Consider the following 17,834-nt stretch of genomic DNA (forward strand, 5'->3'; position numbering starts at 1 on the left):
TCAGAATTCCGTTCAAATCAAATTTCTTAAAAAATTTGTGATCTAAAATCAATCGAGAAAAACTCATTGAATTCCAGAAGAAATTTTACTTGTTTAAATAGAAGGTTATTTCAAAACTTTCAAATCAATACATGCACAAACATTTGACTGTATTTAAATTAAATCGTATTTTAAAAGAAGCTTTTTACTTTTATCAAATGCATATAATTAATTAAAACTTTTAACAAAGATCTATTTGATATGACAGATTGAATATATTTTCACTATTCAATCATTCATTTAATTTATTCAAAAAATACATATTTACAAATATAATTAAAGAAAATAGACAAATAATAAATAAATGCAAATATGATAATATTAATTATGTAAAACCATTAAATATATTTTTGATTACTTGTTTTCTAATCATTTTTTATATGTATTGTGATTTATTCATTAATTATCGTTGCTATCTTCTTAATTTTAGTTAGATATGTTGTTAAATTAATGATAATCTTGCTTGTTCATATATCCTTGTAAAATAAATTACTAGTTTTCATTCTGGTTATTAAATTACTATTTCTATTATTGCGATTGTTGGTATTGCTAGGACTAATTTAAGCGATTAGCAGTTTACTAGACTTACCTAATCTCTTATTACTATTATTAAGATTGTTATTATTAAAATCTTGATTACTACACATTTTGAGAGTGATTTAATTTGATCTTCAATCCAGTGATCTATTTATTTCTATACAAATTTAATATTTAATTTACAATTCATCCACTCAAATATATATGCTATTTTTTATAAATAAAATACAAACTATATTAAAAAATAGATTACAATTGTTCATTTTCAGAAAGTAAGAAATCGCAATTAGCAGACTTGTGTTCGAACTAATCTTTAATGTCATTCATCTAATTTTCTAAGTCATCCTTTTCCCTTTAAGCCTGTGAAATCTGCATAGTCAAATAGATAAATAAATTAAAATAGACTTTTATATTTGAAATATATTTTTTACTTGTTTTTATAGGTCTTCGACATTCTATTTTTCTTTATCCAAATATGAAACTAAATTTTTTATTTCTTAGCTGTACAATTGTATTTTTTCTTTTAATTAAGATTTATCTCCTTCTAACTAAGATATTTATTAATTCTTCTCATCGATTTCTTGGTTCTTTTCTATCTCAAGTTGCAATAATTATCTTTACAACTGCTTTATTTTAGTATCTAACTAAGAATAGCTATTCCCTTGAATATCCTATTAAGCTTTCTATGCTATATCTTACAGCTCTCTTATTCTCTTGATGCTGTTTTCCTGCAAAGATTAGTTTTCTAATTGTATTTATTCAATTTACTGTTGTAAAATCTTTATTTGGTGCTTTTACTCAGCAATTTTCTCTTGTTACGCTTTTTATTCCTTATCGTATTTTTCATTTAATTCATTCAAACTAGTTAACTAAATTATTAAATAATAAATTACTGATTAGATTTTTTGATTTAATTCTAAAATGTTTCTCCTTCTAAAAAATCAATAAGCTTTTAAAAATTACTAATAAAAGATTGCTATCTATCTATTATAAAAAAAGCTATAGACAGACAGTCAGTCTTTTAAATGACAATAATTAAAGTTAAGTAGTGGTAAAATTGCATTTTTCACCTAAGATTATATAATAAGCTAATTAATTTATAACAAGAGTAGATATTTATTTACATTGAAAATGATATAAATTAGTAAAAGAAATTTTCTTTTAATTAAAATTAGGTGATTAATTTTTTATAAAATGAAATATTATTTATTAAACTTGAGGATTTTGATTAGAAAAAAAATAAAATTAAATATTGAATTTTCATATAAAATATTCATTAATAAATATTTTTTATAATTTTAATCTGATTTCTTAATTTTTTTTCAAATAGCTTATTTATTTGTCAATAATTTTTGATTTCAATATTATTTAAAAAAAATTTGCATGTTTAATTATTAATCTTATTAAGATAAATATCACATTTTTGTTAATGGATTAATTAATGTTATAATTAAATAGTATATTTTTTCTGCACATTCAAAATCTTATCAACAAAAAACCTTGTGAAAAATTGTATTAAAATTAGTAGGACATTAAATTTTCTAGCATGTTTTATCTTTTGATATAAATGGAATTATTAATTTACATAGTAGTAATTATATTTAAAAATTGAGATGATTTTGAGGTAAAATTCGTATCATAAATAAGCAATTAATATTTGAAAAAAATCAACCATAAAATTTAGAATTATTATCCTTTTTATATAGGTCATAAATTAATTAATTAATTAGTTAAAAATTAATGAGTTTTGAAATAAAATGCTTTAAAGATTATTTTAAAAATAAATTTTCCAAGTATTTATCGAAGGAAATTGGCGAAGATTGATTGATTAATTTTTAACTTGATATCTTTTAAAGAAAGAAAATTGATTAAAATGATTACATTCTTTTGGTTTAGAAGTTATATTTTATTTTAACTCTCTGTTATCTCTGTGTTTTTGAGTTTGATGCTTTCTTCATATTCTAATTCTAAAGATTAGCATTTTTCTTTCCAAATTTAGACCTCTTTGGTCATTATTTTAACTTGATTATCAAGATAAAATATTTTTCCTTCTGATTCAAGTTTGGTTGCCTTAACTTCTTTTTCCTTAAAATAATTAATAAATAATTTAAATTTAATAGAAATATAAACAAATTCTTACTATGTTTGATTGCTTTAACTAGCTATGATGCTAATTCAATTCTTCTATTTACTGCTTGTGTTGTCTCTCTAAAGCTTCGCATTTTTTAGACCAAGTGTCTAATTCTCTTTGGTAATCTTTTGTTTTGGACTGAGATTTTTCTAGCTCAATTTTAGCATTACCTAATTCTGTTTCAATTTGAACTATCTTATTTCTCATTTTAAGAGTCTCTATTTCTTATTACTAACGATTATTTATTTCTTTAATTTAATCTTCTTTCTCCTGTTTTTTCATTTGCTCTATTATGTTAGCCTTCTCTTTAACTCCATTTTCTAAATCAGTAACTTTTTTTTCATAATTTATCCTCATTTCTGTATTTTCATTTTTGAATTAATCTAGCTAATTAGCTAATTGATTCTTCTCTTCCCTTTCATTTTTAAACTAATAAAATGATTCTATTTAAATGGATTCTTTTTAATATTATTTTTACTTCCATTGCCAATAGCTCTAACTTGCTCTATAGCTGCTTATATTAACTTTAAATTTCTTGCTTCTCAGCATTTACTCTTGCATATCTTTCACTTTCTTGTATTTAATTTTCTAGAATTACATTGCTCTTAATATTTTAATTTTCTAGCATTAGTTTTTGAATTCTTGTTTCTAATTCATCAATCTTTTGTTGATATTTTGAATTGTCCTGCTTTTAACTTTCTAAAACCTTAGTTTCAAGTTGAACTGCTTTATTTTTCCAATGTTCAGTCCATTGTTTTTGTTCTTGAAGGAACTAATTTTACTCATTAAATTAATCAGTTAATTATGCCAATTTCAATTGTATCTCATCCTTCTACTGCTTAACCATCATAAATTCGTAGTTATCGTCTTAGTCTCTTTTATTATTTTATTTCATAGCTTCTTAATATTTATTCATCCATGTATCCCTTTCACCTTTTAACATAGCTACCTCATCCTTTAAATTTTCTATCAATCTCTCATTAGAAGACTTTTGATTCTCAATAATTCTTGTCTATTCACCTTATTTCTTACTATATTCCTCATATTTTTCAATCTACTTTTTCATAATATTAAATGTTTCGCTCTCTTCGAATTTCTACTCTTTTTTCTTTTGCATCTCTATGTATCTTCATTCATTATATTTAAATCAAACATTATTTTATATCATAAATCATAACCAAAAATTAACATTAAAATTTCAGTTTAATCAAAATATTTTTTAGTATTTTGAAACGATTTTTTAATATTTTGAAATCATTTTTTAATATTTTCAAAAGAGAATTTAAAATGCAAAAATTATTAGATAAAAAAAATGAACATTTTAAATTACCTTTGCATCCAACTTTGTAATTCTTTATTTTTTTATTCGAGCAAAACTTATAGCTTGTTACACTCATTTTCAAGACTTTTAATGTAATTAACATCTTTAGCATTTATGTCAGACATAGAACTATTATTTGAATCTACAGCTTCTTAATTATTATTAGAATTTTTTTATTTTTTGCTTGTTTGCTTAGAAGGAGTTATGTTATCTGAATCGTTTGTAGTAATTTGGTTAACAAGATTAGAATTTTGCATTGTCAAATCATGATTAAGTTTTGATAGCTTGTCATTTTACTTGTTTAGACTATCAACTTAAGTTTCTAAATGCTAATTTTTAATTAGCTCTTTCTTGAGTTTGATTTCTAAATCCACTATTTTTTCAAGAACGTTAGAAGCAATCATTTCGCTATTGCTCTTGTTTAAATGTCTTCCGTATTGCTCTTAATTATCAGGTATGAAATTCAGACTTTTATTTTCTAATGTCATTTTTTTCAAACCAGAATTATTCTAATTTTGATTGAATGAGTTTAAAGTGCCTTATTATTTTTAAGGGCTTGTTGGAGTTCTAATTGATAAATTAGATGATCTTCCATTATTTTGCTCTTAAGAGTATTTCAAATATTATTCATGGATTTGCAATTTTTCAGGACTTTAGTTAATTTTCTCAATTACTTCACTTTCATTTTAAGGTTATTGCTAATACTTAGAATAATTCTTTGGACTTTTCCCATTTGAAATCTATCTTAGACTACTACTTGATTTGTTGAATGGACTGTTGAAATATTAATTATTTCCATTCTGATTCCCATTACCACTAATAACAAGCTTAGGTGGTTAAGATTGCTTTTCTTTCAATCTTTCTAAAATACTTGCTGTAGAATTAGAGAGTAATTTGCTTGAGCTATTGCTTTACTGCTAACGTATTGGCGAAGTATTTTTCTTTTAGTTTTAATATTATAATTAATCATCTTTATATTAATAACTAGAAGATTATTGATCTCTTGAGTTGTCCTGCTACCACTTGACTCTACTATTTGGGGATAAATTACTGGCTTGCTTCATATCTGAAATTCTATAAACCTATTTTAGTATTGCTTTGTTGCTATTTATTTACTACTGCTTTTACAACCTTTGATTTTAGTTTTGTGAATTTATAAACTTCTTGCACAACCACTAAATTGATAAATTTTATTGATATTTATAAATTATTTATGCAATTTTTTAACGCTGCTATTTGATGATAGATAAACTCTTTTTTATTTATTTATTGGATGAAATGTATCTAAAATAATCATCAAAAATGTATTTAAACCATTAAACACAATTTAATTTGCTTACTTCTTGCAATCAAATAAAATTATATATTTTTTCATTGACTTGTTTCCTCCAAATCCAATTAGCTATTTTTTTCCTTAAAAAATATTTTATTTTTCAAATTTAGTGCGATTTCTAACAAATTAAATTCAAAGAAAAATAAAATAGAATTATTTTTAACGTTAAAATAGATTCTGAAGTATTTTGCTATTAAATTTATAAGAAAAAGCTTTGAGAAGAAAAATCAAATGAGCTAAAAATAACTATTGGAAGGAGGTAGTTTAAAATTAAAAAAGCGAACTTTCTTTTTAAATTAAAGTATTGATGATTTTTTTGAAAAGTGATTCAAATCCAATAATTTACTTGGCATGTATAGAGAAAGCGACTGACTATTCATTCATTCGTGTCTATGCATTATTTGGATTGCAAATAAAGCAAATACAATAATTATTGAATAGACAGACAGACTGACAAACAAAACAAAATTAGATAAATATAAAGAATAATTTGTTATTAATATGAATTAATTTATTTTTTGAAGAAGTGATATTTTTGGTGAGTCAACAATTTAAAAGTAGTTTAAATATGTGTTTAGAAATATACATAAAGCATTAACATTTCTAAAATAACTTATTTTATATTAATAATATATATTATTTATAAATGGTAATGATAGAAAATCTAAGCAGATCACCAGTTAGGGTCCTTTTTGTTGACCTTAGCCTTTTTGATTTGAGTGATATCCATGAAAACAATAGTCTTACATCTCTTAATGGGAATAACTCTCTTAGTCTTGCAGGTGGTACAATCGAACCTATTCATAAATAAAATAAATATAAGAATTTTATTGATATTAATTTCATTTTATTCAAGGAAGTTCATAACGAAAAGTTAGTAGTGGATGCTCAATATTTATTTTGGTGCATATCTTTTTTATCTATTTATTTTTATTTCTTTCATAAAACTCCTAAGCAGAGCAAAATTTATTTTTAATGAAAGGGATTTGAGTTGTTTGTTATTGCATGTTTAATTAATGAGCCTTTAAGGATAAATACTCATTTGCATTTCTAAATCAGCTGAACAACAATATATATTTTAAAATGAAATAATGAGTGATTTTTTTTTTGACTTTGCTTAGAGTTGCTTGCTTGCTAACTTATCTATTTTTTTTAACTTGACTAAATTTTTTGGCTTGGCTTGTTTTTCACTTTAAATATTTTCAAAATATATATATGCTTGCTTGTAGGCAGAATAAAAAACTGATTTGCGAGCAGCCATATAACATGCTTAGGTAAAGCAACTAATTCAAATTTCATTTTAAGATCAAATCGTTTTAATTATTTTTTTTATCCTTCAAAGCTTTTTTAATTTTAATTCCTTAATTTTTATCTCTCTTTGTCTTTCTTTAAATCTTTGCTTTTGTTGATGATAAAGAAGAACCTTAGAAACATAATTTAAATCTTTTCAAATATCTTTTCTGTTAACAACCGATGCGATTGATTTCCCCTTAATTCGGCTCTCTTTACAATTTAGCGAGTTTGCTAAGATTGATCAAAATATCAAAATGAAATTGGTTTATTTGTTTGTTCAGCGATAACTTATTTCTTTAAGATGCGCACTTTATTTAATAATTTATATTTGAGCTATTTATTTTTCGCTTGAAATTCCTTGTGTTATGGTGACTTTTATTTTATATTAAATTACTTGAGGGCGACCTTCTTAGTAGTCTTGGCCTTCTTTCTGAAGATAGGCTTGGTTTGACCACCAAAACCTGATTGCTTCATGTCGTAACGTCTTCTACCTGTAATTTGAAAATAAAAAACAGCATTAATAATGTTATTACAATTTATCAAAATAAAGCAGGAAAACAAACTTATCATCTAATATTTCTTCATGTTATATAAAAATATTTCTCCCATAAAACAAAATAGGCATTCATTCATTCGTCTCTCAAAAATTAATTAGCATTTTGAAGAGTTGAAAAGAAACAACATATTTTATTGTGAAATTCTTGTTAGAACTCTTTGATCTACTTGGAGATTATTATTTGAATGATATGATTAATTACAATATCCGTAACTACAAACAAATTGATGCCTTCGAAATATCTTTAAACGACTAAGCCTTTCCTGCTTTCAATTTTATTTGAATTTTGTGATTAATTACCTTGAGCGTGGGTAGATTCCTTAGACTTCTTGTATTAGGAGACCTTGTGGTTAGTGTGGGAATTGCACTTCTTGCAGTAAGTCTTTCTAGTCTTGGGAACTTGGACCTAAATGATAAAAATGAAATGATTAACAAAGTCAATTTATTTATTTAATAAGAATAGCATGGACTATTAAATAATTGCTAAGTATGCGCCCTTCTAGGCCTACTGAAACTACTTGCAGTAAGCCTCAAAGGAAGTAATTCAGTCAATCAGTCCATGCAAAATTAAAGAAAAAGTGTATTACCATTTTAATTAAGTGAAAATTGATATTTTTTTTCTTTACTTTTATATTTGTTAATTTGTTTTTCTTTATTTTATTCCTTTCAGTCTCTTTAAAGCATAAATCGATCACAATGACTATTTTCTCTCTATTTTCCTTTATCCTCTTTCAAAGCAAAATTTGTATCACCCAGGCAGGACCAATTTGCTCTCCTTTTATACTTTTTATCTTTTAATCTGAATCTTTCTTTCTTTTGCACTCTCATTTTATTTATAAATAATTCTTTATCCTTAAATCTAATATAATATTTCTTTCTCATTCACATAATCACTCAGTATCTTACATCTACCATTTCCCTAATAAATATTCTTTCATTTTTATGCATTCTTGCATCAAAATAATAATTTATTTCAATCTAATAATCTATTATAAAAATTATATTATGACAAAAATAATTCATTTATTTTCTTTAATCATTATCAAAACTTTATCCTCAAGCATCCTTTTATTTATCAGATATTTGTGCGTTTAACATATATATAATTATATTATTAACATAAAAGACTTATATCATAATATAATTATTCTATTAATATATACAAAAGTACTTAAAAACAATCAATAAATATTTATATGATATCTAATAATCTATTATAAATCAATTAATTTAAATTTATATTAGAATGAAATTTTGAATTATTATCAATCACATTTTCATTTGTTTTGTTTAGAAATTCTTAAAATTTTTAAACAGCTAAATCTTTAATCTTCAATATACATAATCTTCTTTAATCATTCATATTAATCAGTATTCTGCAATATTCTTTTTAATAAAGTATTTTTAATCACTTATTAACATCAAAAATTAACATTAACTTATTTTTTTATTAAATATCATATAATTTATTTTATTTTTTTTATTAAATTTAAACTAAAATTATTTTTAAAGATTTAATTAAAAATATGAAAACCTATTTAAAATATTTGAATAGCTTAATTTTAATTTGCAAAAATAAATAATAAATTAGAAAATAAATAAAATTAACGTTTTTAAATAATTATTTTTGAAATTAATTTTAAATACGCCGTTATTTTAAAGAAAAGAATATTAGATAAGATTCTTCTTTTTATATATTTAAAATAAAAATAATTTTATATGATTATGCTAAATACTATCTATTAAGAAATTTTAATTTTTAAAATGTTAAGTAAATGGACTCATATCATTTTTATTAATAAATAAATAAGATAGACTTGATTTAATTAAATTTGATAGATAATTTTGCAACATAATCAATTAGCTATTTTATTTAATTTTAAGAATATTTTGTACATAGCGCTTTTACCACTTAGAAAAAAGTTAAAATATATTAATAAAAATAATAAAAAGAGAAAAAAATTATCTTAAGAACTATTATTCCATTTTAGATAATTTTATAATTAACAATAAGCTGTTTTTAATAAAATAATAAAAGTGAGAAATTCTTAAATTCAATTTATAAATAGAAAAACGTTTATTGTTAATATAAAAATTATTAAATAAAAATGAATTAAAAAGATAAATTAATTTATGAGAAACATATCTTTTTCCTATTAAATCCTGTCATTTATAATTTTTTATACAAAATATTGAGTTATATTTATTATAAAAAGCAAAAAGTAGATAGATATTAAACAAAATAATACTTTTACATCAGACTTTTGGCTAAATAGTATATAATAACATAATTAATTAATAAATTAATTCAACGTGTATTATAAAATATTATCACTTTAATTGATCATTTTTTTTGAAAAATTCTTATTTTGAATATTTTGCAAAAAAGAATAATTTTGTATTTAGCTAACTATAGATTATGATTGTGAATTTTTGCTCAATTTTTAAATAATTAATTAGCTTTAAATGAATACTATTTTAAAAATAAATATCCCTAAAAAATATACTGATTTTATTAATTTTTATAAATTAATTGTTATCTGATATTACTATAATTGAGTATTTTCTTTACTTCTGTATCCATATAAAATCTTTTAAATCTTCCAAGTAAAATTTACTATTGAGTTAATTGCGAAATGCTAAAAGTTTGCTTGCTACTTTTAACTTTAAATTTTCTGAATAAATAAAATATAAAATATTAAAAAGAATTTATGAAAGTAATAAATATGTTTGACATTTTTTTAATGTTACATACAAAAATACCAAGTTATGATTGGAAGATACACTAACCAATCTAATAATTTTTAAAAGAATATTACTTACAAAATTAATAAAGAAAAATAGCACAATTTATAATTAATATAGTGATTAATTAATTTCATCAAATAAAGTATCTGAATATTATAATTTACAAAATACTTACTATTAAGTAATTAAGTATTTTCTTCTTTATTTTAAATTATAACTCAATTGTATAAGAATAAGTCTACTAGATTTTTCGTTTTGATAATTTGAGTTTTATTTTTTAGTATTAAATAAACTCTAAATTAGAGAAAATTAGAATAACTTGGTTTTTTTATCTCAGTAAGCGTTTGTTATTCTTGCTATTTTATAAGAAATTAATGGCCAAAAATATTTAAATTTGATTGAAAAAATTGAAAGTTATTTTTAGTGTTCATAATAAGCTGTGAATACTTTTAATTAAATATTAGCGATCCAAAATAATAACTTTAAATAAATAATTATTATGGATGAATTTTTTAAATTATAAAATGTATGATGGCTGATCCTTGAAAGTACTTACTTATTCTCTGAAAACAACTTGGATTTTAGTGAATTTATCATATTTATGAGAAAATTATCTATTTTATATGATTTAAATGATTTATTTGGTTATAAAAAGAACCGGTTTTTTTTTGGAGCAATATGGAAAAGTTGAAGCTAGATAACTGGCAGTTTCTGTTACCAAAATATTAAATATTGGTAAAAGAAGAATCCTCAGGAAGTTGAATTTATATTCTATCTTTATTTTTTGAGTGAGTGAGTGAGTTTGATGAATTTTTCTATTATTAAAGAAAAGAGTCTATTATTTTTTTAATTATTTTAAAGTTTTTATCAAAATAAGAAAATTCACACATATAATCAAACAAACAAAAAAATAACAAGCAAGCAGAATTTATAAATTTATTTGATTGATTAATAGATCATTTTATTATATTAAATTTGATGATCGATTTATATATGAAATTAATAGTATGTGTTTATGATGATGGCCTTTTAGTTTCCAAGTTTATTTTTGGTTAATTCCTATAATAAATGCTGCAGTTTTATAGTCTGCTCTACTGTTCTTTGTTTTTATATATTTTTTGTTTGATATTTACTTGATTTTACATGCTTTCTGGTTGATTTTACATACATATTCTTACTTGTTGGATTTCGGATTGCTTGTTATAATATAAAAAAAAAATTAGGAAGAAGCGCAAACAAAACAAAAAATATTAATAATATCAAAAATCCTACAAAAAATTAAATTGAAAAACGAGAAGGCAGACAAAAAAATTAAGAAACAATCATTTAATTTGTTAATTAATTAATAATACAGTGAAGCAAACAAACAAACAAAAAATCAAACTATCAAGCAAACAAACAAACAAACAAAAACATAATAAAATCAAATTCAATCAAATCAGCAATACTAAATTCCAGTAAAGAGATCGTAAAATAAATAATCGCGCATTTGAAGAGAAAGGGAGGCGGCAGTAATACTTGATAGTAATAAATAATCTAAACGGTTTAAGAATTGTCACCAAAGAATTACTTAAATGAAGAATTAGACAAACGGTAGCTACAGGAGCATTGAGAAAACTTTCATAGATGAAAGTAAAGAACTCTATTATGGCATATCATCAACTTCTTAACCACAATAGAATGTAATAAATTGATTCAAACAAACAAAAATTTGAGAAAAAAACCAATTAAATATTCTAAATTCTTATGAGATTATTAAGATAAATAAAATCATTTTTCAATTTTATTTTTTTATCCTTTTTCTTAATTATCATTTTAAGTTCTCATAAAGAAAATTAAAACTTTTTGTTTGAACATTTCTTTATATTTTTTTCAATCTATTAACCTCTTTTTTCCTATAAATTTGTTGCGCGAAAACAGAATGCAAACTACTTGTAATTCAATTAGACAGGTTGCAATTCCTCAACAAAAGCATCAACACCCAATCACTCTGAATCAGAAGACGCCTATTAGGCATACAACTCAACAAACAGCCTACTTCTCGGATAGGGTTTTAACCCACCAAAGAAATATTCTACCGACGTTAGCTCTACTGAGGAATTCCATATTGAGTAATAAATTAAATAAATAACTAACTAACAATCAACCAATCAAGCAAACAAACAATCAAAAATCAATTAAAATATCAAAGAAACAGTCAAATATTCTTTGATAATCTCTCATCCCTTGCATTCAATTATTATTATTATTAATTTTTTTAACTCTCAAAGACTACTTACTATATGTATAATTTTTTAAGCCAATCGCCAATTAATTATTTATTCAATCGATTGTTTTACTATTTTCCCCTGTCATTCTATTAGTAATTATTAACCTAGTATTAAACAACGACTATATGCATGAATAAATCAAATAGTCATCAAAATATTCATTTAAAATTTTAATCAAATGAATGAAAGCAAATTAAAATTCATCATTAAATTTGAACTAAAAAAATCAATAAAAGTAATTTTTATATTTTAATCTTGCTTTTCACAATAATGAGAGAAAAGGATTTTTGGCGTACTTTTTTTTTTATCTGCTAAGCTTATAATTGTTTTTTAATAAATAATCTAGTGTGAAACCAAAAAGAAAAGTGTTCTGCTCTCCCGAAGAAAAGAAGAAATTTATCGATGATTATACCAAAAAGTTGAAGACAGAAATGTGCAAAAACTGGACAGCAACCGGAACTTGCAAATTTGGAGATAAGGTAAACTTTCTTTTAAATACCAAAAACAAACTTACAAGCAATCAAAAATTAGATTTAAATCAATAATGATCTTTGAAAATGTTAAGTTTAATTCTAGAGAATCTGATACAAAAGCAAAATTTTAAGCAAACAAACAAATAAACAAACAATTGTTCGAAAAAAGACAAATAGATAAATATACCATATCAATTTTTTATGAATTTCTTTTATTTTGAAAATTTATAAATTTCAGTCCAACTTTAATTGATAGAAATTTCTTTTATATTAAGGACCTCTTTCTGAATTTCAAATTATGTTTGATCAGAAATCAAATTTCCTTAACTTTTTATCACCTTTTTTTGAATTTTAGAATGAATTCTATCTAACTTGGGATGTTTTTTTCCTTTACCCCTTTTAATATTTTATGTTTACAATGTTTATATTTATATTAAAGTGCTCGTTCGCGCATGGAAAGGAGCAACTTTAAGGAAAGATTCATCTCCACCCTAATTACAAAACAAAACCATGCAAGAAGTTTTTTATCAAGGGTATCTGTTCTTATGGAAACAGATGCCAATACATTCACTCCATCACTTAGCTAATTGAAAAAGGCCATGAAGATTTCTTAAGATAAGTTTATCCTAGCAAAAAGCTATTTTAAGTGCCAGAGAGGCTAGAAATACTGCGCAAGAATTTCAACATACCAAGCAGGTACTTAAAAACAACTAATTATATTTGTTTACTTATATCCAAACAAAAATATAAAAATAAAATTCAATAAAAGGTTTTTTTTTCAGAAAGCGCAATAATTTATAAAGTTTTTCTTAAGTTTAATTCATTTTAAACCATTAAATTATTTTAAAACTAACTCGCTATTCTCAGCTCAGAAAGAAAAAAGAAATAAATAAATACAAAATTGTGAATAATTTAATAAAAGTGAGAATAGTGTTAGAGAATGCGCAATGACGCAAGTAGCAAAAGTGTTAGAAATCAATTAAAATTCACATATAAATGTGATAATATTATAAAGAAAGGATATAGAATTAATACTTTTCATATAAATTTAAATATCTCGACTCTACTAATTTATTTATTTATTTATAACCTTCTTAATTTTTCCACTTATCTGATTGATTAATTTATTACCAAATTTAAACAAAACTCCTCATAATTTCAAATTTTGATTGCGCAAAATCAAAGTTAAAGCTTTAGCGAATAAGACGTAAACCATTAAAATAAATATGTTTGGAATTATTGATGCAAATAAAATAGAAAAAACAAATGATTAGCGAGCAAATAAAATTTTAATCACTAAACATAAGTAACGAAATAAGAAAAGCCATAAAGATATAGATTAATTTATATTAAGCATTCCTTTTAATTGAAAAACAAAAGCATAAATGGTTAAATTCTTTTATTTATTTGTTCTAATTTTTTCACATTAAAATAAATGCAAACTATTATATGGGCTGGTCTGCCTGCTATCTTGCTTGCTTTTATGATCAATAATTGATTAAATCTTTAGTGAAAAAATACAAAAAATCTCTTGAAATAAATTCAACATAAATTTTCTATCTTCCACTTACTTACTTCAATTTTCTTTCTTTTGAATCAATTTTTTTCTTCTTTAAATTTTCTATTTTAAAATTTTCCATCAATTTTTGGTAAAAAGAAATCGCTATTAACTTTTTCTGTATTATTTCTACCTAACTTCTTTATCTAATAATTAATATGATATATTGTTTATTTCAAAAATATATCATAAAATTATTTTTAAAAGATTCAATTTACTTTATATAAATGCTTGTAAAAATAAATATATTAAGCATGTAATTAAACATTACTAACATCATTTCAAAATTTTGAAATTAACGACTAATAATTTATTTTAAGCTTCTGCTTAACTTCTTTCTAATTTACTTTATTTGATATAATTAATTTACTTAAATTCTTTATTTATTAATAGGCTCCCAATATTCTTTTAGATTTCAAGTTAACAGTCATCAACTGACGACTCGAGTTCTTAGGACGAAATTACCAGTGAAGATTTCTCTTCAACCGGAATTCGCTAAAAAGTACACTCAAATCCTAGCTAAGCTGAATTACTTTACTACCCAAGAAATGAAATCAAAGATTTCACCACTGAGTATTAAAACATTTGAAAAAAAGCTAAAAATGATACTTTAAATTACTTTTTTATTTTAACTCTACCTACTTCTATAATTAAATTCTACCAAACTTAAATTGAAACTACTTAGCTATAGAGCAATCTCATTTCATACAAAATCTTACTTACTATTTAAAAGCTCTACGGTTATCTACGCCCTAAAGTTATTTTCTTTTTCCAAACAAACACTTTAAAGTTTTTTGGTAAAAGTATTCAATGTCCTCCTCAAACCAACAGTTTATATAAAATTTACATCAATATATCAATCAATCAATCAATAAAACAAATAAACAAATAAACTAAAATACTGCATACTTAAATAAAAAGATAATAATATTTTAAATATAAACTTAAAACAAACTCAAAAATAATAAAAAGAGTAAATAGAATGTTAAATTCTATTACTGATATAAGTAAAGTTAATTTTAATACTAAAAATAAATATTGCTAATATAATAAAACTTACTTCTTATATTAAAGCATTCATTCATTATCTATCTCCCAACTAAAAATCTTCATAATAATCAATCAATCTTTATTTAAAATAACTTACTCAGTTTATTCTTTTTTAGTTAAAAGAATCAAAAGACAATTTTATAATTTTAGACTCTTTTATGATAAATATCTGTTTATTTATCATCAGAATCAGATGACTTGTAAACAATTTAATAATCTAAATAGCTTCAGATATCTGTTAACATTCTAACAGTCTGCTTTAAAATGATAGCATATCTCTCTAAGTTTCTATGGCTTTCTAAAAATTAAAAGTTGTATAAAGTTCGAAAACAATATTTAATAATTAACAGAAATAAATATTCACCTGTAGTTAATATAGCTGAATAAAACCCTTAAAATATTATCCGTAGGTGTATCAAATACAAAGATAACTATACAAACTTCAAGTATTTGTCTAAAGCTCTAAATTAGTCTAAAATAAAATATTTATTGTAGCATATATATATATGCAAATAGTTATCTAAATCCCAATCATTAAGAGCCATCTTTAGTTTAAAATAAAGGCTAACTAGAAAGTCAAAATTTTCTAAACAAAATACAAATAAATATAATTCATATTGATAAATCTAATTGTCTTTACATTCAAAATAAATAAATAAGATTATTTAGATGATTTATGAAGAATGGAATAAATTAGATGGAGATTATCTCAGATAAATATGAAAATTAAATCACTTGCTAAATTACTTACTTACTCACTTACCTTTTGACTTATTCTTTATAAACTAATTAATAATAATTCAAATACTTTATAATTATTAAGTAAAATTCATTCATGAATTTTAAAAATTTTACAAAATCATTTTTATAAGTTTTAAATTTTTTAATGGAGGATTTTTCATAATAACTTAAGAGCAGCATAATCAATACAAAAAAAGGAGTCAAACTTCAATTTTGTGTTGGTAGAATCTTTACTATCAATCCTTTTACATATTAGTATTAATAATCAGCCCAAAATACTTTATCAAACATTCAAAAACACTGTTGCATATTTAATCACATCTTATAACTAACTAACTAACTAACTAACTAATAACTAACAATCATCATACTTAATAAATCAAAAAGCTGATAAATATGATAAAAGAATACTAATTAGAGTTTTAAACAAAACGTACATAAAAAATTCAGTTATTAATTGAGAAAGCTGCTTGCTTGTGCTTGTTGATATCAACCAAACAATCAATTGATCAATAAATTCCATTTAAATCTTGTATTTAAATTCTTTCTCTATTTTTACTATATATTAAACACACACTGTAGATCATTATTATTTATAAATATTTTTATATATCATATATAAATTATATATACATATATATATATAGTATCATATATTAATTAAAATTACTCATTTATACATTCTTTCAATTTTTATTTATTTATTTATAATTTAATACTAAATCTTCTTATTTAAATTGCAAATACTTTTCTTAATATTTCTTAATAGAGTCTATGCTTAAATAGCTTTTGGAGAGATAGATAGATTCTTTTAATTGAAATTATATATTTATATTGATATTGCTTCTAATTAATAATTCAATAAATGCCTAGAATAAGTATGCATTTTCTATATATTTAAAAAGTAATTGAAATAATTTATTAAATATTTTGTTTTTCTAAATTAGATTAAAAGTATTTGATTTCATTTTAATTGAAAAAAAAATTAAAATAGAAAAAAATATTTAATTTTATTTTTGTAGTTATTGAGGAAATTGAAATTAAATATTAGAAATAAATTTATATTTTGCTAAAAAGGTAATCTTATTTTTATTCATTATAATTTAAATAAAATCTACTTGATTGTATTTATAATATTAATTTAGCCATTTAAGTGGAAATTAATAAATTTTAAATATTTTATTAGCACAGAATAATAGAATTTTAAATTTTTGTATTGTTTCTCAGATATAGAAGAAATTTACTGGTTTTTGTAAAAATTATATTAAAAGAAAATTAAATTTAATGCTTTTGAGGTTCCAAATAGCAGGTAGAGATGATTGATATAGATGGTATACAGTTTGAAATGAAATTTTGAATAATTTATTTTGATAATGCTATCAGAAAAAGAGATAGATAGATAGATTGTTTGCTATTCAAATAGACTTAAACTCGAATGAAATTATGATAATGAATACCTAATAAATAATAATATTTGAATGATCTAAATAGAATAACTTTTAGTAGTAAATAGAAAGCATTTTGATCTTTTATTAGATAGAAATATATGCCTTGTATTAGTAACATAGTTCTAACACTCAGCCTCATCTATTATTAAAACCAACTTTAAATAATTAGAGAATATTGATTGATTTTATGAAATGAAATGAGTCATTAAGAAGAATTTATTAGTAACTAGGCCAGAAAAAAAAAATTAAAAATTAATTAATTAATTGATTGTTTATTTATTAAATTATTATTTAGCAAATACTTCTAAGACATATTATTGTTATTTATTTTTAGCG

General features: G+C 22.3%; 3 protein-coding genes across 3 annotated transcripts; 1 reads left to right on the forward strand and 2 right to left on the reverse strand. All coding sequences in view use genetic code 6, as the record gives it.

Moving 5' to 3' along the window:
• Positions 1–435: 435 nt before the first annotated feature.
• TTHERM_00633140 (hypothetical protein) lies at positions 436–5,182 on the reverse strand (the record flags this gene model as incomplete). The annotated part of the gene is made up of 7 exons (XM_001010052.2): positions 4,038–5,182; positions 3,186–3,834; positions 2,717–3,136; positions 2,458–2,661; positions 1,008–1,445; positions 830–945; positions 436–733 (listed from the first exon to the last, which is right to left on the reverse strand). The coding sequence occupies exons 1-7, from the start codon at positions 5,090–5,092 to the stop codon at positions 436–438; spliced, it is 3,180 nt and encodes a 1,059-aa protein (XP_001010052.2). The 5' UTR covers positions 5,093–5,182.
• An 852-nt stretch (positions 5,183–6,034) lies between these two features.
• On the reverse strand, positions 6,035–7,800 carry TTHERM_00633150 (60S ribosomal protein L36a; the record flags this gene model as incomplete). The annotated part of the gene is made up of 4 exons (XM_001010053.3): positions 6,035–6,158; positions 7,049–7,145; positions 7,511–7,616; positions 7,798–7,800. The coding sequence occupies 4 exons, from the start codon at positions 7,798–7,800 to the stop codon at positions 6,035–6,037; spliced, it is 330 nt and encodes a 109-aa protein (XP_001010053.1).
• A 3,805-nt stretch (positions 7,801–11,605) lies between these two features.
• Positions 11,606–14,848, forward strand: TTHERM_00633160 (tristetraproline, zinc finger protein; the record flags this gene model as incomplete). The annotated part of the gene is made up of 4 exons (XM_001010054.3): positions 11,606–12,069; positions 12,575–12,707; positions 13,141–13,397; positions 14,653–14,848. 4 exons carry the CDS (start codon positions 11,606–11,608, stop codon positions 14,846–14,848), a joined length of 1,050 nt encoding a protein of 349 aa, XP_001010054.3.
• Between the last annotated feature and the right edge of the window lie 2,986 nt (positions 14,849–17,834).

The sequence above is a fragment of the Tetrahymena thermophila genome (genome assembly GCF_000189635.1).
Source record: "Tetrahymena thermophila SB210 genomic scaffold scf_8254764, whole genome shotgun sequence".
Taxonomy (NCBI): domain Eukaryota; phylum Ciliophora; class Oligohymenophorea; order Hymenostomatida; family Tetrahymenidae; genus Tetrahymena; species Tetrahymena thermophila.